We start from the raw sequence: 22,017 nt of genomic DNA on the forward strand, positions 1-22,017 counted from the left end.
TCACTGTAGTGTTTGTTGCATAATGACGTATTACCCCCACAAATTATTTGTTACTGTATGTCATTGTATCCACAAGCCCCTTACTTGCCTGCCAAAAATTGTCCCCCATCTTGAGACTGGAAGGTCTGACAAACACTTTAATCATATTGACCAGTATGTTGACAAGTGTGCCACAAAATGTATCGAGGGTTGGCTACAATTGACTCATTTTCTTTTTGTCTGAACAGCTATGGCAAGATTTAAACTTACACACATCCAAATATGTAATCAAATTAGATGAGAGAGAAGTCGGCGATGAGAAAACTACACATTAAAGGGCATCTTCCATGCAAACAAATAGCAATTTATTCTACAGTACAGTGCAAACATTTTTATAATTTTACAGTCTTTAACTCTAGAAGCACTGGAAGCAGTCAATTCGACCCAGAGAAACTCCTTTAGGAATTCTCCTACATAGGAATGCTTTATCCCCCCAGTTTTTTAATGATAAAATAACCACTGGAAAAGCCATTTTTAAAAGCTTTAATTGCCCTTCTGTCACCAGGTGGTGCATGAAAATGGCTTATTTGCCACCAGATAGCGCAACGTTTTGGTAATATTGATTAGTCTGAATGTGTCTTTGTGTGTGTGCACATGTAGAAACATGCACTGCTAGTATGACAGGTTAGTGAACACCGCTGAAAAGTGAAACCAAAAAGTGAAAGACGAATTATAGCCTTGCAAATGCATATAGATGGCCTAAAAGTAGTGTTTAAACTATCATGTAATTAGTGCATATAGAGAGAGGCCTAAAAAACTATGTGTAAGTGAAATACATTTTATGGGTAACCTTAAAATATTTTCAAATGTGGCAATAACAAGATCAGTTCATTAAATTACATTTGTAATCCTTTGGTAAACAAAGCGTGAGACATAAGATGTAATATTATAGTATTGTTGAGTAGCAAAGGTACATTTCATTAAATAATTGTCACAAAAATAAAATTAAACCATCTGTTAAAATGTATGGCTGTATTCAGTAAAGGGAGTTAATTTCAGCAAGTGTTGCTCTGTTTGCTTCCATAAATATCGCCCTGTCGCTTATCTGTGGGACGAAGGCATCAAGAGACTTGTAAACAGTCTCATCTCTCAAAATTCCATAGTTCATTATGAGCAATTCATGTAAACACAATACAATGAATACGCAGGAGTTGTTGAATTTGACCATATATTAAATGTAAATTGTTATATATAAATAAATTGAAATTGAATATAAAGCTTTTCAAGCTTTGAAAAATATCTTTAATTCCAATCTAACCCTTTATCAACATGTCAGATATAATGGGAAAATCACATGCTTCAAATTTCATATCAGCAAATAGTCTTTACAGACAATGGGAAGAGACGTTCGAGCCACACATTAGGAAACAATTCACATTGTACTGCCATACAATCCAAATTGGCCGTAACCCCCACCAACCTACTAATTACGATGTCACATGTCCACACTCAATGCAGACTTTTGGTTTGTTTCAAGTAAAGCTCGTAAACAATCCCGACCCCCAAATACCACGGTCCAGTGTCAATGAGGAGAAGACATTTTTAGTCTTTAAGCTAAATTTCTCTTTTGGCATAACCACAATATCATAAGCCCTTGTCTGCGTCACATGCATGAAAGACAAATGTGGTCTGCATGTTTCATTATCAATGCCCACATACAATGCTAAATGTAATGGCAGTTCGAGTGCATTTCCCACAAATAAGTCACTTACATATTTGGAAGATATAATTTTTTTTGGTTCCCTGCACATCTGCAAACTTGACAATGTCGTCTTTTCATTGGTGGGGAACGAGTGTTCGCCAAAAGTCACTTATGCGCTGCTGGACCGGTAGTCTTGGCCATTGTGAATCGCACAAAGCTCCTTAGCCAACTCAACAATGAACCGCTTTCTGCTGATAGTTGTATTCATGCACTGTTTGGATGTGCATTGATGCCAGCCAGGTCTAAGACGTTGTAAAACACTGTAACAGGCCATCTGCGACTTATTGTCTTTACCGAATACAACCGTGCCATCTGGTCCATAACATCAACACCACAGTGCTGTTGTAGTGGGTAATAGTTTCAGGCAGTTTCTTTGGGCCACTGTCAATTCCAACTGTCTGATACATTGTGCTCAACATGCATACATTTTTCTTTGCTTTTGCTTGGTAAGTCAAAAGTGTAGTGTTCCCAGCCTTCAGAACTTTTGTTGAATATTTTTCAACAAAAGTTGTGCCTGTGCCTGTGTACAGGGTGTCATCTCTCATCTGATTTTATTCATTGTACCAACAATTGTGGTTTTGTTTGCTGAAAGATTGCTTGCACGTGACAAGGATGTGAAGTAATTTTCTGTGGCTACGTTTCTTTCCCCAAGAAAAGTTCCATCTCACGCATAACGACACTGTCGGATAAACGCTGCCCAGCCGGCCTACTATTGTCTTTTCCCTGATAGGGAAGTTCAACATATATTTAGTTTCGACCTCAGTGGCAACTTTATCCAAAATCTTGTTTATTAGCCATGTACAGTGTGAATCAACAGCGTGCTTTGGTAGGGAATAGCTGTTCATCAACAGTTATGTTTGCACTGGGCTTGCAAGAAACATTTTTCACAAATGTATCAAAGATCTCAGATATCATGGCAAACTTGTCTGTCTCAATATAGGCAACTCTTGTGCTTTTGTCATCAAAACGCAAAGTGCATGATACCTCTGAATTTTTGTCTGGACATTGTATCTTTGAAAATCGTATTGCCCAAATCAGCAGACCAATAGTCTTCAAGATTCATGCTTTTGCCTCCTGTAATTCCTTTTAAATAAAGCAAGCCTATGAACGCTTTTAATTCCTCATCTGTCAGTTCAAATCTTTCCACACTGTTTTGGTTAGCTTCAGCAAGACTGTGGGTTTGAATCTTTTTCAAAATTTCTGTGTCAATCAAATACAGGAAACTACTGAAAGGACGTTTAATATTTCCCCTTGCATATGGAGTAGGTCCGGGGGTTTCTCTAATGATTATTGCATTGTTTATTTTTTCCCCGCTGTTTCCCAGCAGTTTGTTGAACCCATACTTTACCATCTCTTGCAGGGTGTTGCAATAAGTCACAAGCAGACACCATTTCTGACTGAATCAGATTAAATTTGAATGTCATCTCAGCCCTCCTCATCATTCTAAAACTGTGCAACTGCTCCTATTGTGTAGCTGCCTGTTTACACAGTGAACTCCAGCAACACACTCACTACTTTATAGCACTAAACACTAAATAACTTTTATTGTGAATATGTTACGGTTACTTTTTAAGTAACAAGCCTTACTGTAATTGGCATAGGCTATATTGATGAACATAGTCTAATGTGCGATTTGTCAGTTCCTGCGCTTATTTCGTCCCAAGTCAAGTGCCGCTATAAATGCACAATGTAAATCTCTGTACCCACATAAACACAATTTTCATTAACATGCTTTTTGTAGACTTTCAGTAGACTTTATGTGGATTAATTGAAATGTCAGTTCAATTAATTAAATTCTAATTATTGGTACCATCCTTGCCTCATCACTGTATCCTTACGTGGTGTGGTGTGTAATAATTATGATTTATCATAATGCCTGGATAGCTTATGTTGACACCCTGACTTTTGGAGCGTGCTACTAGGTTTACCGCGATATTAGAAAATATTTTATGTTCATCCCTACAATTTATTTTGTTTTTTGGCCTAACCTTTTGTTGATAAATCCACAATAGTGTGGACATCTTATTTAATCTTTTAGGCCTAATAGCCTTGAAAATATCTCTATATTTGCAAGGCTATTATTCACTTCACGATTTTCAACTGTTGTTTGGTCCTTAACCTGTAGACTGTGGACCTTAGACTGTAGAAACATGCGCATACACACCACACAATTTAATTTAATGCCTCTTGGTCAAATGTCCCTCTTCCGGCACTAATAGTGTCATTGGCATTGGATATACACCCAGATGCGAGATCTACCGATCATTGTGTCAGCAACACCCTCCCATTCAAAACAAGGTCAAAATGACCCCTGATGGCCCTTGTAGTAGGTGTGCAATGCCCTGTGCTTCTAGTGTTAAGGACACATTGTTTGTTCAACTAAGATCAGAAAAATGTTGGCTAAAATGACAACGAAGTGAAGTGTGAAGCTGGCTGAAACATCTCCAGACAAGCAGACAAATGGCAGCAATGGAGAACATAGTGTGGGCGTTCACGCCAAGTGGGGACAGATTATGGCAGGGGGACTGATTTTGGCACAACATCGGATTGAACGAGTTATAACAGCAATGCAGTGCTAAAATAAACGCTACCACAGATTATGGAAAATTCATATATTTTCGTTTAATATTCAAAAACGCTCTATATAACAGCCATGGAGCTCTCCTCCCTGGGCTGTTTAGGTAATGACTGACCCACTGGTTTAAAAAGTGAAAATAAATGTGATTGTCTTTTAGACATTTTCTAATGTTAGCTAACTATCAGTATTCCACCACAGCTGATAAACACATGCCCTTTTGGCAGCCCTGTTGCCACATACACGATGATGTGACTATACAATAGGGAGTTTTGCGTTTTCATTACATTTGAGTTTGTTTTTGACCACTTGTCAAATGATGTGCAGGTACCAATACTGTAGGTACTGGATTAGAGTTGTGATGTCCCGGATGAATCCGGCGCAAATTAAGCACTTTTGTACTATATTTCTCAGGCTGATTTAGTTTTGCTGAATTTTTGTTTTAGTTTGATTAAATTATTCTGTGTACAAAATAGTCATGACTCAAAGGAAAAAATCTCAGCACATACTCATGTCATTGACATTGAGTGTTCTCCATTGTGTTCTTGGGTGCTGGCAAAGCTTCTAATAAAATTTGAAAATTTGTGACCTTGTAGAATGGACTACATTATGGTAGTCAGTTCATGGATCTAACCATAGGCCTTAATAACAATTGCAATGCAGTCTTGTGGTCTGTTGTCAAATGCAAAGAGAGCGTATCAAATTCGATTTGTTGTATGTGGCATTTTTCATTAATGATTGTAAAGATATTTCTTGGAACATGGTTTCTGTTGTATCTCTTGCATGCATCAGTTCTTCATTACATTAAATGATTTGTGGTTATAAATTAAAATTTCGGTATTTTTTTTCCACAATGCTTCCATAACAGTTTAGTCCATCTTTGATTGTGTGTTGTTGTTTTGATTTTGCATGGAGGCACAGCTGTATTTTTGTACTTTCTACTGTTGCTTTGCCATAATTTTTTCTTGTTGAAGGACTTTTTTTCATAACATAATTCAAGACAAACTTAGTAGTGGCTACATTTATGACCATACTGAGAAATGTACAGTTATCTTCATGTAAAAAATGTCATAGTATAACCTATGCATGGATATACAGTGGGGAAAACAAGTATTTGATACACTGCCGATTTTGCAGGTTTTCCCATTTACAAAGCATGTAGAAGTCTGTCATTTTTTATCATAGGTACTCTTCAACTGTGAGTGATGGAATCTAAAACAAAAATCCAGAATATCACATTGTATGAGTCGTCATGGCCCCTGTCCCCTTTGCAGAAAAGCATCCCCAAAGAATGATGTTTCCACCTCCATGATTCACGGTTGGGATGGTGTTCTTGGGGTTGTACTCATCCTTCTTCCTCCAAACACGGCGAGTGGAGTTTAGAGCAAAAAGCTCTATATTCGTCTCATCAGACCACATGACCTTCTCCCATTCCTTTGGATCATCCAGATGGTCATTGGCAAACCTCAGACGGGCCTGGACATGCGCTGGCTTGAGCAGGGGGATCGTGCGTGCGCTGCAGGATTTCAATCAATAACGGCGTAGTGTGTTACTAATGGTTTTCTTTGAGACTGTGGTCCCAGCTCTCTTCAGGTCATTGACCAGGTCCTGCCGTGTAGTTCTGGGATGATCCCTCACCTTCCTCATGATCATTGATGCCCCATGAGGTGAGATCTTGCATGGAGCCCCAGACCGAGGGAGCGTGACCGTCATCTTGAACTATCATACATTTTCTAATAATTGCACCAACAGTTGTTGCCTTCTCACCAAGCTGCTTGCCCATTGTCCTGTAGCCCATCCCAGCCTTGTGCAGGTCTACAATTTTAGCCCTGATGTCCTTACACAGCTCTCTAGTCTTGGCCATTGTGGAGAGGTTGGAGTCTGTTTGATTGAGTGTGTGGACAGCTGTCTTTTATACAGGTAACGAGTTCAAACAGGTGCAGTTAATACAGGTAATGAGTGGAGAACAGGAGGGCTTCTTAAAGAAAGTCTAACAGGTCTGTGAGAGGTTAGATTCCGTCTTTCACAGTTGAATTGTACCTATGATAAAAATGACAGACCTCTGCATGCTTTGTAAGTAGGAAAACTTGCAAAATCGGCAGTGTATCAAATACTTGTTCTCCCCACTGTATATATACACACCACTAAGCTAAAAGTTCTATCAAGTTTATAATAGTGTACACTTGGATTATTTTCTTTTCATTAATCCAATAGATTTAAGGAAATTAAAAGAACTGTTGATTCAGGTGATTCTGTCTGTGGACTATGTCTTTGACTTGAATATGTTTTTTGTCTGAATGTTACACCCCTCCCAGAAATATTTTATACAAGATTTTTTTAATACAAATAGTATAGAAAAAAAGTAGACTATTTTGAAATAAGTACTACACATTAATTGCTCTGGGATTGTCACCAGACTTTGGTGAAGTAATAAGTAGTTCTCATACCATTCTGATCTCAGGGGTATTAAATAAACCAATGCTAATTCTTAACCAGTTTAACAGACTGAACGGTTCTGTCTGAAATGGTTTAAACTGGCATTCTGATACAGACCTGTAACGGCATGGTGCTGAAGATTGTTACACATCGCAAAGTGGTTTTTATAGAACATATTTCAGGATGCTTTCAGTGAGATGTTACACCATCAAGATATGTATCTGCTGGTCTTGAACAGTCTGTTACACACACAGTCTAATTCTGAGGTTCATGTTCGATATGGTGTTGGCAGAGTTTTGGCTACGATTGTCCGATGCTACGATTGTACAGTTTTAAGTCATGATGAATCAGGATGTAGAATTTTCTGTGCATATATGAAATTTGACACCAGAACAATTTCAATTAATGTAGTCTGCTTACTGTTGAGCTGATTAGTATATGGTTATAAGTACATGGTTTTTCACACCACAGTCAATGTTAATGTAACAAACTCATGTAACAAATATAACTTTTCTGCTTCATTAAAACAGTAGTATTGAAATAACATAGGGTAGTATGCCATAAGTTAAATGTTAGAAACTGTTTAAGATCTGTAGCTGTGGAGCTTAACTTTTCAGGATCTTCCCAAATCTTCTGTACATATGCCATTCTCATTTTAACAGCATGCAGCACTAAGCTGAATACACAGATAGGCTGTGCTACAGTTTGTAAACCTTGCCAGTTGCAGTCTATCTATCTGTAATCTATTATGTAATATTGTATTTCTCATATTTAAATCATCATTATTTTAGCTTTTTAATAATTTAGTTCATGAATAAAACCTTTTTTTAAAACACAAATTAAAGTTTTATGCTAATGAGATGTGCCCTGACGCTGTCCATAATGTATACTTGTATACCATTTTTAGGCCATATTTACAAACCACAACATTTTAGTTTTTATAAAGTAAAATGTTTTTTTCAATAAAAATGACAACATTTTAATTGAGATGAACTTTAGTTATTTGGAGAGAAAAAAAAGTAAGACATATAGCAATAATGTATTAATATTTTGATTTACAATGTTTTTGCAAATGCATCATGGTAAGACTTGGAACTGTGACTACGACTGAAAGAGAAAAACAACTGTTGCCTGGACAGGGACTTTTACACTTTGGTCCTAAATCTTGCCCTTTTTATATTGCCTGTCATTTTCAGATTCTTAACAGTTTATCTCTGGATGAATCAACTATGCAGCCATAGCTATTTTCATAATGTTAGTCCGTAGCAATGGTTGATGACATCCAAGCCACAGATCTGTTGGGTTCCAGTTTGTGTCTGAGTGGGGGAGACATTTGACTTGGCGCCATGGCGCATGGAGTCTTATTTTTATTTTTTTCTCTCTCAACCTAGCTTAATTTCCAAATTACACAATTCTCTACCCAGTGCTCTACTTTTGACCTGGACCCACAAACATGATCTTTGTGTCCTCATAACAATAGAAACTCCACAGGTCCAATTTAATTGGCTGTCATTTAAAATGGCTACCAATAATATGCCCACAGGCTTTCAACTAGGTATTCTGTAGTGCTAAGTATTTTGTTTCCACATAATTGCATAAACTATTTAGATTTCTTTTTTGTCCACGACATTCACTCAGTGTCTCGCTGGGAAGGTTACGGAGTTCAAAGAACTATCAATAGTTTTGACTCTAATGCTGCTCAGTTCTTAAAGCCTAATTATTGTATTTTAATAAAATGTATTAATTTAATGGATTAGTGATGCTGAGGTGTTTTTTAGGGTTGTTTGTAATATTTGGAGTTCTTCCTTTTATAATATCAATGAGTAGAGATGATACACTCTCCTAAAGGATTATTAGGAACACCATACTAATACTGTGTTTGACCCCCTTTCGCCTTCAGAACTGCCTTAATTCTACGTGGCATTGATTCAAAAGGTGCTGAAAGCATTCTTTAGAAATGTTGGCCCATATAGATAGGATAGCATCTTGCAGTTGATGGAGATTTGTGGGATGCACATCCAGGGCACGAAGCTCCCGTTCCACCACATCCCAAAAATGCTCTATTGGGTTGAGATCTGGTGACTGTGGGGGCCATTTCAGTACAGTGAACTCATTGTCATGTTCAAGAAACCAATTTGAAATGATTCGAGCTTTGTGACATGGTGCATTATCATGCTGGAAGTAGCCATCAGAGGATGGGTACATGGTGGTCATAAAGGGATGGACATGGTCAGAAACAATGCTCAGGTAGGCCGTGGCATTTAAACGATACGCAATTGGCACTAAGGGGCCTAAAGTGTCCCAAGAAAACATCCCCCACACCATTACACCACCACCACCAGCCTGCACAGTAGTAACAAGGCATGATGGATCCATGTTCTCATTCTGTTTACGCCAAATTCTGACTCTACCATCTGAATGTCTCAACAGAAATCGAGACTCATCAGACAACAGGCAACATTCTTCCAGTCTTCAACTGTCCAATTTTGGCGAGCTCGTGCAAATTGTAGCCTCTTTTTCCTATTTGTAGTGGAGATGAGTGGTACCCGGTGGGGTCTTCTGCTGTTGTAGCCGATCTGCCTCAAGGTTGTGCGTGTTGTGGCTTCACAAATGCTTTGCTGCATACCTCGGTTGTAACGAGTGGTTATTTCAGTCAAAGTTGCTCTTCTATCAGCTTGAATCAGTCGGACCATTCTCCTCTGACCTCTAGCATCAACAAGGCATTTTCTCCCACAGGACTGCCGCATACTGGATGTTTTTCCCTTTTCACACAATTCTTTGTAAACCCTAGAAATGTTTGTGTGTGAAAATCCCAGTAACTTAGCAGATTGTGAAATACTCAGACCGGCCCGTCTGGCACCAACAACCATGCCACGTTGTTGGTTCAGGAGATTGTCTTGACCAGGACCACACCCCTAAATGCATTGAAGCAACTGCCATGTGATTGGTTGATTAGATAATTGCATTAATGAGAAATTGAACAGGTGTTCCTAATAATCCTTTAGGTGAGTGTATACTTTATTTTTTTAACTTGGCAGTCAAGTGAATATATAATATTATTTCCTGATTAAACCAGAAAATACATGTTCTGTTATCTTTGTCATTTTGATTGAAGGCAGATGAATACACTTTTTTACATTAAGTCTGCTTTGCCTTGCTCTCTGCCACCCCAAGTGAGGAAATCTGCAGATCCCTTCAAAATGGGTTAGGTCCATACCCTGACCACACAACACAATTCCTATTCCCTGACATGCATTCTCCTTTACTTTGATAATTTCCTGTAGATTCAACCCTTCCTCTTCAGAATCAAGTGAATGATGCGCTATTAGTCAATTATGCACCGGTCTTACAACTTGTGCTTTTCCTGGCATTTAATAATGCAACACACACTCTTAATGAACATGTATGGTTAATGATTTTAAACAAAGTGTACTCATGCTTGTATGTTTTCCTGTTAAGAATAAAGTAATCACTTCTGGGTACCTTGAATGCCAGACTTAAAATTCATTTTAGACGTTTGTGGATTACTGTTAAAGAAGTAGAGAAGATCTTTGCACATATTGGTTTTGGTGAATTATGTTCCTTTGGAATATATTTTTTTGTTGAAATTGAACATAATCCATGTTTTATCACCTTTTTAAGTTTTCCATGAAAATCATTGAAGAACAAAAAAAATTATGCCTCACTTTAATGACTAGTGTTGATCTGGTACTGTTTAAAGTGAGGACATTTCTTGATATTAGGGACGGAGGCTACAGCTAACCCAACTAATACATCACCCTTCGAAATGGTATTATTCCCCAAGGAACTATATGATTGAGACTGACTTACCCTACACCAGGAATGGAGCAGGAATGCTAAAAGTGGCAACTGCATGCTACAGACTTGAAGCGACCCCAGGGCTATTCACACTCTAACCCTCTATTTAGAACCTGACCCAGTAAATTTAATGTAGCAGTGTGTATAAGTCACCGGGACTCTTAAAAGGTGAGGTTTCATCCCAACCACACTCTGTAACTCTGGGGAAAACTGCAGCTTATACATAATGGATCACTGTTCTGTAACACCTTCACTTTGATGTGATAAAGTCATTGTAACTACATTAATAACAGTCCATCCTGGGAAGACATTTGATCTCCTAATCTGTTTTCTTTGGTAACTGCATATTCTCAGTAACATACTGTACCATGCTCCATAGTTCCAGCTAGTGCATGTAAATAATAGCGTAACTAAAGCGGTAACTGCTGGATCTGTCTGCTTTGTTTTGTATCAGAATGCAAAAATGTTTGTCTGTTTTTTAAATGCTACTTTATTTCCTATGTAGGAAAGGTGTCCACTATCAGTTTCTCAGTCAGACGATAGTGCTTGGCTCATATCTCCTTTCTTTAGGCAGGGAGGCTGGCCTGACCCTGTGGTGGAGTTGAAATGGTAGTTATGTGGGTAGTCAGAGCTCTTCAAATATTTACTTCCACAGCCTAATTCCAGCTGAATATGAGTATGTGCTCCCTGTTTAGACAGGCTCTCTGCCAAGTCATTCCACCGCAAACCCAATCTCCAATGTTTTCCGCAATGTGTAGACTGGGCTGTCTCACTCCACTCTCTTATTTCCCCCTCCTTAGTTTACGGACTGTTGTTGTCGTCCCCACTGCCCCAAACTGTATCTACTGGCTACTGGAATGTTGCTTCCCCTGTTTCATAGAGAGACTGTATGGCTATGTATCTGTCCACTCTGTTTTCTAAATGTCCCGTGTTCGGAAAGAGCTTCATGACAGTTAAGCTATAAGCTGCTGCCTATCAACTAGGCGATAAAGCATCCCAAGGCTGTCCTGACCTTGAATTATTTCCGGGTTGAAGAGTTCCCTTTCTTTCTGTTTGCATTTCGTCTTGTTTTTTTACTCTTTCTTTCTCCCTTTTGTGAACTATGCTGTGATGTCTCATGGGTCTGTCAGGAAGAGTACAATCTAGCTTTTAATTTAAATTTAAGTTTGTATTTCTTTTGTACCATAAACCATGGGGAAAAGATTGCCATTTGTGATGCGTTCTCAGTCAGTTCTCTGAATAACATAGATTTCCTAATCTTACAGTTGAGGTCATAAGTTTGCATGCCCTGGCAGAAATTGTGAAAATTTGGCATAGATTAATTTTTTCATTACGTAAATTAAAATTAATTTTTTTTATTTAAGCATAGCAATCATATGAAGCTATTTATTATCACATAATTGTTTGGCTCCTTTTTAAATCATAATGATAACAGAAATGACCCAAATGGTCCTAATAAAAAGTTTACATACCCTTGAATGTTTGGTCTAGTTACAGACACACAAGGTGAAAATTGTGATTAAGGATGACTTTCCCACCCCTGTAGCTTTTTAAATTGCACTTAGTCTGTGTATAAATAGTCAATGATCTTGTTAGCTCTCTCACGTGGATGCACTCAGCCGGCTAGATACTGTGCCATGGGGAGCAGAAAAGAACTGTCAAAAGACCTGCGTAACAAGGTAATGGAACTATATAAAGATGGAAAAGGATATAAAAAGACATCCAAAGCGTTGCAAATGCCAGTGAGTACTGTTTAATCACTTATTAGAAGTGGAAAATTCTGGGATCTCTTGAGACAATGCCAAGGTCAGGTAGACCAAAAAAGATTTCAGCCAAAACTGCCAGAATAATTGTTAGGGATACAAAGAAAACCCCACAGGTAACCTCTGGAGAAATACAGGCTGCTCTGGAATAAGACGGTGTGGTTGTTTCAAGGAGCCTAATACAACGATATTTGAACCAAAATGAACTGCATGATTGAGTTGCCAGAAAGAAGCCTTTACTGTGTCAATGCCACAAAAAAGCCTGGTTACAATATGCCCGACAACACCTTGACATGTCTCAGCTTCTGGCACACTAATTTGAAATGACGAGACCAAAATAGAGCTTTATGGTCGCAACCAAAAGCACTATGTTTGGAGAGAGGTCAACCAGAATACCATCCCCACTGTGAAGCATGGTGGTGGCTTGTTGATGTTTTGGGGGTGTGTGAGCTCTAAAGGCACGGGGGATCTTGTGAAAATTGATGGCAAGATGAATACAATATTTTATCAGAAAATACTGGCAGACAATTTGCATTCTTCTGCATGAAAGCTGCGCATGGGATGCTCTTGGACTTTCCAACAAAACAATGATCCTAAGCACAAGGCCAAGTTCACCCTCAGTGGTTCCAGCAGAAAGAGGTGAAGGTTCTGGAGTGGCCATCACAGACTCAAGCCACTCCGGGGAGATCTCAAGTGTGCGGTTCATGAAAGACAACCAAAGACCTGGAGGCATTTTGCCAAGACGAATAGGCAGCTATACTACTTGCAAGAATTCAGGTCCTCATGGACAACTACAATTACAAAAGACTTCACGCTGTCATTGATGCTATAGGGGGCAATACACAGTATTAAGAACTAAGGGTATGCAGACCTTTGAACAGGGTTTGTTGCCATGTTTTGTTTTATGATTGTGCTTTTCTGTTATGACCTACATTTGAATGTGAATCCCATAAGAAATAAAATCCATGTGTTTTTCATGATCACTCATGTTTTCTTGACAAATGGTACATATATTACCAATTCTCCAAGGGTATGCAAACTTTTGAGCACAACTGTATATATGGTACTTATACAGCTCTGGAAAAAATTAAGAGACCACATTCTTCTTAAATAAGCATCTCTACATGCATAGCAGCCATTCCATTCCAGTGTCTGTTAAATTCCAACACAGGCACACCTAATTTTCCTGAATGAGGTACTAATTAGGTGATTCCCTGAACTAAATCTAATTTAACAAGGAAAAGTATAAAAACCACTGCTGTGAAAATAAGGGTTCTATTCTGGCTTTACTGGTAGAGGGATACAGTGAGCGTTAGGTTGCTTCCATCCTGATGATTTAAAAGATGGCAGTTCAAAAGAACAAGGTCAAGAATGACAAACAGCAGCTGGGGTGAAGTACACGGCGAGGACGGTTCAAAACAGGCTCCTAGAGGCTGGACTGAATTTGTGCAAAGCTGGAAAAAATCCTTCATCAATGAGAATCAAAGAAGAGCCAGGCTGAAGTTTGCAAAGACCATAAGGATTGGACTGTGGAGGAATGGAGTACGTTCCTCTTCTCTGATGAGTCAAATGTTCAGCTTTGCCCAACACCTGGTCATCTAATGGTTAGACGGAGACCTAGAAATGCCAACAAGCCACAGTGTCTCACACCCACTGTGCAATTTGGTGGAGGATCAGTGATTATCTGGGGATGCTTCAGCAAGGCTGGAATCGGGTAGATTTATCTTTGTGAAGGACGCATGACTCAAGCCAAGCACGAGATTATCCTGGAAGAACACTTGCTTCCTTCTGCTCTGACAATGTTCCCCAACTCTGAGAATAGTTTTTTCCAGCAGGACAATGCTCCATGCCGCACACTAGGTCAATCAAGGTGTGGCATAAAGTCACTGAACAGCAGTATGACAGACTGGTGGAGAGCAGGCCAAGATGTGGTTAAAAATCTGGGTTATTCTACCAAATATTGATTTCTGAAATCTTCCTAAGTTAAAACATTAGTATTTTGTCATTGAAAAGTGAATATGAATCTGTTTTCCTTGCATTATTTCAGGCCTGAAAACAATGTATATTTTTTGGGTTATTTTGACCATCAGGAGTGTCTCTAAATCAGGAGTGTCCAAACAGTTCCTTGGAGGGCCGAGTGTCTGCAGGTTTTCGCTCTCACCTTGATTGACTGATTAGGTTACTTATTGTTTAGTTGTTTAGAACCAATTTATAGGAAAAAACAAAAACCTGCAGACACTCAGCCCTCCATGGAACTGTTTGGACACCATGGAGGGCTGAGTCACTAAATGACAAAAAATGTATTTTGGAATTTGGGATTAAAACACATACCCATGAGTAGTAAAACCAGAGAAACTGAAAATGTTGCAGTGGTCTCCTAATTTTTTCCAGAGCTTTATATTTATATAAAGCCCGTGATAAGTCATAGTATATGGTTAAAGCTCTGAAAACAATGAATAATTACAAAATGTGAACCAGTTATTTAACTTGTTTTCCTCAGACAATGTATTTAATTTGAGCATTAATATATTTTTTGTTGTATTGTCAGTTGTCTTCTGAATAGATTGACCTCTCCTCTTTCTCTCTCCTGTTTCATTGCTATTGTGTAGGTTTTTATTGCCTGCATAAAGGTATCCTAGGACATTTTATGTTATGATGCTCAATATGATTGCCTGCTGTCTCTTTAATATTTTTTTTGTTAAGAGAAATTTGTACCAATATAGGATCGAAGGGATGCTTGACCCAAATAACAATATGGCACATCAGTGTCTATACCCTGTAAGCAGAATATTTTTCTGTCATACTTTGTCCATAGACTACTTACAGGGGAAAGACACTAATGTACTATCTTGTAATTAGGGTGAACTTAAAATTTGTATGCAGTAATTATGTATTTGTATTAAAATGTAATTAATAGTTGTGATTTTTGTCCCTCATTCCAACCAGATTCCTCAATGGACAGCCCCCAGCTCTCCAGATTCAACTCCAAGAGCTCTCCCCTCTGCTTGTCTCCTTCCTTCCAGATGTCTACCCTCAGTCTCCCAGGGGCAGGGCAGGTCCCCTCGCCTCTACAGAGTCCTATCTTGAACGAGGTGGGCAACAGCAGGCTAGAGGAGGAGGAGGAGGGCAGGAGGAAGGTACACTGCCTGCCTCTATTAATATTAATCTATTATTTCATCCTATTAGTTGTTGATACTTTCCTGCATGCTGATTGAGTGTGCACTATTTGTCCTATCATAATTGTAAGTGATATACGATTATTTCCTCATGCCTTTAGAAATTGTAGACCCTCCACATCTTGTTGTCAGTCAACTTATAAAAAGAAATATAAAACTAAAATATGATATTTGGATAAGTTTCAAGGTTTATTTCTCAAATGCCCTGAACATCACATCATCCAGCACAATTAAATTATTTTGACATGGCACCTGACAACTACGCAGTGAGTTAAGAAGAGGGATATATAAGCAAAAAATAATAAAATAAATCAACACTATTCATAACACTAGTACACTAGTTGCAGTAAAAATATGAATTATTCAAATCATATGTCTTGTGTTTAGGTTATAATCCAGTGACTATAACCTTAGATCTAGGGGTCTTGTTCACGAGTGAGGGAAGGATGGAACGGGAGATTGACAGATGGATCGGTGCAGCTTCTGCAGTAATGTGGTCGATGTATCAGTCTGTCGTGGTGAAGAAAGAGCTGAGCCGCAAGGCGAAGCTCTCAATTTACCGGTCAATCTATGCTCCTACTCTCACCTATGGTCATGAGCTTTGGGTCATGACCGAAAGGACAAGATCCCGGAAACAGGCGGCCGAAATGAGCTTTCTCCACAGGGTGGCTGGGCGATCCCTTAGAGATGCTGGGTCACCCGGGAGGAGCTCAGAGTAGAGCCGCTGCTCCTCCACATCGAGAGGGGTCAGCTGAGGTGGCTTGGGCATCTGTTCCGGAGGCCTCCTGAACGCCTTCCCGGGAAGGTGTTCCGGTCCCGTCCCACCGGGAGGAGACCCCGGGGAAGACCTAGGACACGCTGGAGGGACTATGTCTCCCGGCTGGCCTGGGAACGCCTCGGTGTCCCCCCGGAAGAGCTGGAGGAAGTGTCTAGGGAGAGGGAAGTCTGGGCATCTCTGCTTAGACTGCTGCCCCCGCGACCCGGCCCCTGATAAGCGGAAGAAGATGGATGGATGGACTATAACCTTAATGCTGTTTGTATCAAGTGTTGATGTGATTGTCTCAATCCTCAGAGATACCCCACCGACAAGGCATACTTCATTGCTAAAGAAATACTGACCACAGAGAGAACCTATCTGAAAGACCTGGAGGTTATTACAGTGGTGAGCATTACACCCTGTCGGTGTCTGTGATTGTTTGAGACTCACCACTTTTCCAATTGCAGGTTAACCTTTTCTCTCTTTTCTCTCTGTCCCCATTCACCCCCTAATTGGTGAGGTTTGTGCAGTTTTGCCATGAGTGTTGTCTGTACGGTACAAACCCTTTGGGACTGGGCTGTTGTTCTAGTGGTAAAATCTGTATATCCCTTTCACTCTCCCGTCAGTGGTTCCGCAGTGCTGTGATCAAAGAGAATGTAATGCCAGAGTGTCTGATGACCCTGCTTTTCTCCAACATTGACCCCATCTATGAGTTTCACCGTACCTTTCTCAAAGAGATCGACCAGAGGCTGGCTCTATGGTCAGTTCTCTTTTCATTCCATTTGTTTACATATGAAACAGTTGCCTCAGATCCATGTTATACTTAGTCTTTCAGAATATCAAATCCCACATTGAGAAAGGATACAAAAACGACCCTTTTTTTTACTGCCGTCTGCCGGAGTAATGTACTCAGAATGCTGTCTCTCTGTTATATGACCAGGGAGGGGCGCTCTAACGCTCATGTGAAGGGAGACTACCAGAAGATTGGAGATGTTATGCTGAGGAACATGTGTGCTCTAAAGGTGAGATTTCTGTCACCTCATTGCTGTTTATAAAGCTTTTTACTATGTTAGTGTTCTGTAATAACCACCCTAGGCTATTGTGCAGTGCTTATATAGGCCTATCATCAAATGTAATGTCACATTTGCTCTAAAAAACGTTTTCACTTAATCATTATAAGGTATTATGTGTAGATTGATGGCAGAAATATATATTTCCTCAATTATCAATTAGGTCTATAACACAAAAAAAGATGGAGAATTTGAAGGTGTCTGAATGCTGTTCATGTTACAAGTGATTGTGTGTGTGGAGTGCAAGTGTGTGAGATCCACATCTTTGTGTACGTGTTGTCTTGAAGTCCCTATAAAGGCAGTAAAACCTGATACATTTGTCTCCATAATGTTTTTTGACAGTTCCTCCTTAGGGAAAATATAAATTCTGGCTTAGTTGTTACAGTTGTGCTCAAAAGATTGCGTACCCTTGGGGAATTAGTAGTAACTACCATTGGTAAAGAAAACATGAGTGAGCAGGCAAAACACGTCTTTTATTTCTTATGGGATTCACATTAAACTGTAGGTCATGTTAGAAATTGGCCGTTTCGTACCCGGTTGTCAAGGGAGAGAGTAATCCAATTATTTATTGCAGCATTTGATAGTCTATTAGCTCATGCTATTACAGGCTCAACCTCTTCTTTCATTAATGTTGGTTACAAGCTGATATATACATTAAAGGGTGTCTACCTAGCAAAGATCAGGTTTCCAAGACAGTAAACCCCATGCCAAATGGTCAATGTAAACATTCCTGTGGTTATCAGAGCGCAACCTACAGAGAGATCATCTAAACAGAGAGGTTTCTGTTGTACTCATTATCTATGTACATTTACTTCCAATGAAACGTACATTCACCTTGTAATTCTTAATGCTCAGATTCCACAGTCATAACAGAATGGCACAATAATCAAACAAAACATGGCAACAAAGAACAAAATGAACTGACTCCTGTTCAAAGGTCTGCACACCCTTAGTTCTTAATACTGTGTATTGCCCCCTCTAGCATCAATGACAGCGTTCAGTCTTTTGTAATGGTTGTCTATGAGGCCCTGACTCCTTGCATGTGGTATAGCTGCGCATTCTTCTTGGCAAAATGCCTCCAGGTCATGCAAAGTCTTTGGTCGTCTTGCATGAATCGCGCATTTGAGATCTCCCCAGAGTGGCTTGATGATATTAATGTCAGGAAACTGTGATGGCCAGAAACTTTACCTTTGTCTGCTGTAACCACTGGAGGGTGAACTTGGCCTTGTGCTTAGGGTCATTGTTTGTAACAAGGCCAAACATTCTAGGGTATGTATATTTGGGCCATTTGGGTGATTTCTGTTATGATTATGATTTCAAAAGGAGCCAAACAACTATGTGATAATACATGGCTTCATATAATCACTATCCTTAAATAAAAGACAGATGTTTTGCATGATCAGTCATATTTTCAAAATCAATGTGACAATTTCTGCCAGGTTATGCAAACTTATGAGCACAACTCTAAGTATGGAAAAACATACAATGGGGAATGGTGCTAGATTCAGGTATACTTTTAGGTTTTAGCATTATCGGTTAGGCGTTAGGACTAGGTTAAGTTAAGGCATCGATTTTCGTTTTTTGTGATTAAGGTTTGGGTTAGGTTGAAGTTAAGTTACAGTGGGGAGAATAAGTATTTGATACCCTGCCGATTTTGTAGGTTTTCCCACTTACAAAGCATGTAATTTTTATCATTGGTACTCTTCAACTGTGAGTGACGGAATCTAAAACAAAAATCCAGAAAATCACATTGTATGATTTTTAAGTAATTTATTTGCATTTTATTGCATGACATAAGTATTTGATACATCAGAAAAGCAGAACTTAATATTTGGTACAGAAACCTTTGTTTGCATTTACAGATATAATACGTTTCCTGTAGATCTTGACCAGGTTTGCACACACTTGAGCAGGGATTTTTGGCCCACTCCTCCATACAGACCTTCTCCAGATCCTTCAGGGTTTTGAGGCTGTCGCTGGGCAATACGGACTTTCAGCTCCCTCCAAAGATTTTTTATTGGGTTCAGGTCTGGAGACTGGCTTGGCCACTCCAGGACCTTGAGATGCTTCTTACGGAGCCACTCCTTAGTTGCCCTGGCTGTGTGCTTCGAGTCGTTGTCATGCTGGAAGACCCAGCCACGACCCATCTTCAATGCTCTTACTGAGGGAAGGAGGTTGTTGGCCAAGATCTCGCTATACATGGCCCCATCCATCCTCCCCTCAATACGGCGCAGTCGTCCTGTCCCCTTTGCAGTAAAGCATCCCCAAAGAATGATGTTTCCACCTCCATGCTTCACGGTTGGGGTGGTGTTCTTGGGGTTGTACTCGTCCTCCTTCTTCCTCCAAACACGGCGAGTGGAGTTTAAAGCAAAAAGCTCTATTTTTGTCTTATCAGACCACATAACCTTCTCCCATTCCTTCTCTGGATCATCCAGACATGCGCCGTCATGGACATGCGCTGGCTTGAGCAGGGGGACCATGCGTGCGCTGCAAGATTTTTATCCATGACGGCGTAGTGTGTTACTAATGGTTTTCTTTGAGACAGTTGTCCCAGTTCTCTTCAGGTCATTGACCGGGTTCTGTCGTGTAGATCTGGGCTGATCCTTCACCTTCCTCATGATCATTGACGCCCCACGAGGTGAGATCTTGCATGGAGCCCCAGACCGAGGGAGATTGACCATCATCTTCTTCCATTTTCTAATAATGCGCCAACAGTTGTTGCCTTCTCACCAAACTACTTGCCTATTGTCCTGTAGCCCATCCCAGCCTTGTGCAAGTCTACAATTTTATCCCTTATGTCTTTATACAGCTCTCTGGTCTTGGCCATTGTGGAGAGGTTGGTGTCTGTTTGATTGAGTGGGTGGACAGGTGTCTTTTATACAGGTAGCAAGTTCAAATAGGTGCAGTTAATACAGGTAATGAATGGAGAACAGGAGGGCTTCTTAAAGAAAAACGAACAGGTCTGTGAGAGCCGGAATTCTTACTGGTTGGTAGGTGTGATTTTCTGGATTTTGGTTTTAGATTCTGTCTCTCACAGTTGAAGTGTACAATTACAGACCTCTACATGCTTTGTAAGTAGGAAAACCTTCAAAATTGGCAGTGTATCAAATACTTGTTCTCCCTCTATGGGTTGCATTTCTCTTGTTCAAAAGGGTACACATTTGATTATCAATAACCATCTTTTATTCACATTTTGTTTTAAATTTTTATGCCCTGGAAGTAGAAGCTATGCAAGATCCTGAGTATTGCAGACTTGAAGTGTACTTTACACCGTCACTTCCAGGCTATAGAATATCATAACATCTTATTTGGCTTTAATGGCAGTTACCTTAGAATCATATGTGAGTGACATACTGAGTATTTTTTTTATAGATAATGGTTTACCTTGGATGTTTGCTTCCCATGAATCTGGCAACAATAGTCAGAATAAGTCAGGTTGAATTAGTTTATCATTTTTGTGCTCCAGAAAAAGGAAGGTTACATAAAAAAAAAAAATTGTACATTGGTGATTGTAAGGTTGACGATTAAGAGCATTGATGAATGTGTTTACTTGTATAATTCAAAATACAAAACATAAAAATGTCTAGCAAGTATATTATGTTCTGTAACAACCCCAAATATAAACTTTTCTTTTATGACATAACATTTTGACTTCTAAATGTAGTCATTTGACAAAGAAATTAATAAGAGGTTGAACTGTAAACGTAATTGTTTTATTATTAACTTAGTAAGGAATAACAGTTTGAATAATGTAATGTATAACTGTAACTTCAATGAATATATATTTTTAATTACTGTTCTATCTCATGTAGCATGTCCATTTTTATTTAAATTGGTAAATAATTACCTTTAAATATACATGTTTTTCATATCCTGTTTATTTATCCCAGGAGTTTACTAGCTATCTGCAGAAACATGATGAGGTGCTGGCTGAGCTAGAGAAGGCCACCAAGCGTTTGAAGAAGTTGGAGACCGTGTATAAGGAGTTTGAACTTCAGAAGGTGTGTTACCTGCCCCTCAACACATTCCTGCTGAAGCCCATTCAGCGCCTCATGCACTACAAACTCATCCTGGAGAGGTTGTGTAAACACTACACTCCAGACCATCCGGACTACAACAACTGCACAGGTGAGAACGCTGAAAAGTGGACCTAATAGCCAGTACAAATGTAAAGGAAGCTCATTGATAGCAACAAGAAGGATTTGTTGGCCATTATCTTGGCTAAAGGCTGTTCAATATACTAGCTCCCATTTGCCTGCCATTTGTGTCCTTATTTAGAAAACTTAGATTTTCAAAAATACAGTTAGTTTTTACAATGTTGACAATTCAGGAACAGATACCAATTTATTTAAATTGTTTATTTTTTTATTTTATAAAAATGATTTTTTAGGACAATATTGAATAACAGGATGCTAATGTTGGATGTCTTCAGTATCTATTATTTAAATAATTTGTAATTTTATTTAGACAAACACATGACCTTACCACTAACTTGGATGTGTTAGTCATGCTGTTGAAGATTTCCTGATGTTTTGTATTTTAATTTTCAGTTTTGCTGATGATAAATATCTATAATTATTTTAGCCCAATTGACAACTTGACTGAATGGTTGACCAACATTATTACCACCAACCAAAGAGTTATTTTTATTGCCTTCAAGTTTGCACATGTGATATACAG

At 39.2% G+C, this 22,017-nt stretch overlaps 1 protein-coding gene across 13 annotated transcripts in view; it reads left to right on the forward strand.

The window, feature by feature from the left end:
- farp2 (FERM, RhoGEF and pleckstrin domain protein 2) overlaps window positions 1-22,017 on the forward strand; it is a 178,736-nt gene that overhangs the window by 78,055 nt on the left and 78,664 nt on the right. For all 13 annotated transcript variants that reach the window (XM_020044319.2, XM_013132847.3, XM_013132850.3 and 10 more), the window contains 5 exons: window positions 15,281-15,471; window positions 16,583-16,672; window positions 16,894-17,027; window positions 17,208-17,289; window positions 21,228-21,465. In XM_020044319.2, the coding sequence (XP_019899878.1) occupies window positions 15,281-15,471; window positions 16,583-16,672; window positions 16,894-17,027; window positions 17,208-17,289; window positions 21,228-21,465 (735 nt within the window). The remainder of the gene's footprint in view (window positions 1-15,280; window positions 15,472-16,582; window positions 16,673-16,893; window positions 17,028-17,207; window positions 17,290-21,227; window positions 21,466-22,017) is intronic.

This window comes from Esox lucius, chromosome 8, assembly GCF_011004845.1.
Source record: "Esox lucius isolate fEsoLuc1 chromosome 8, fEsoLuc1.pri, whole genome shotgun sequence".
Lineage (NCBI taxonomy): Eukaryota > Metazoa > Chordata > Actinopteri > Esociformes > Esocidae > Esox > Esox lucius.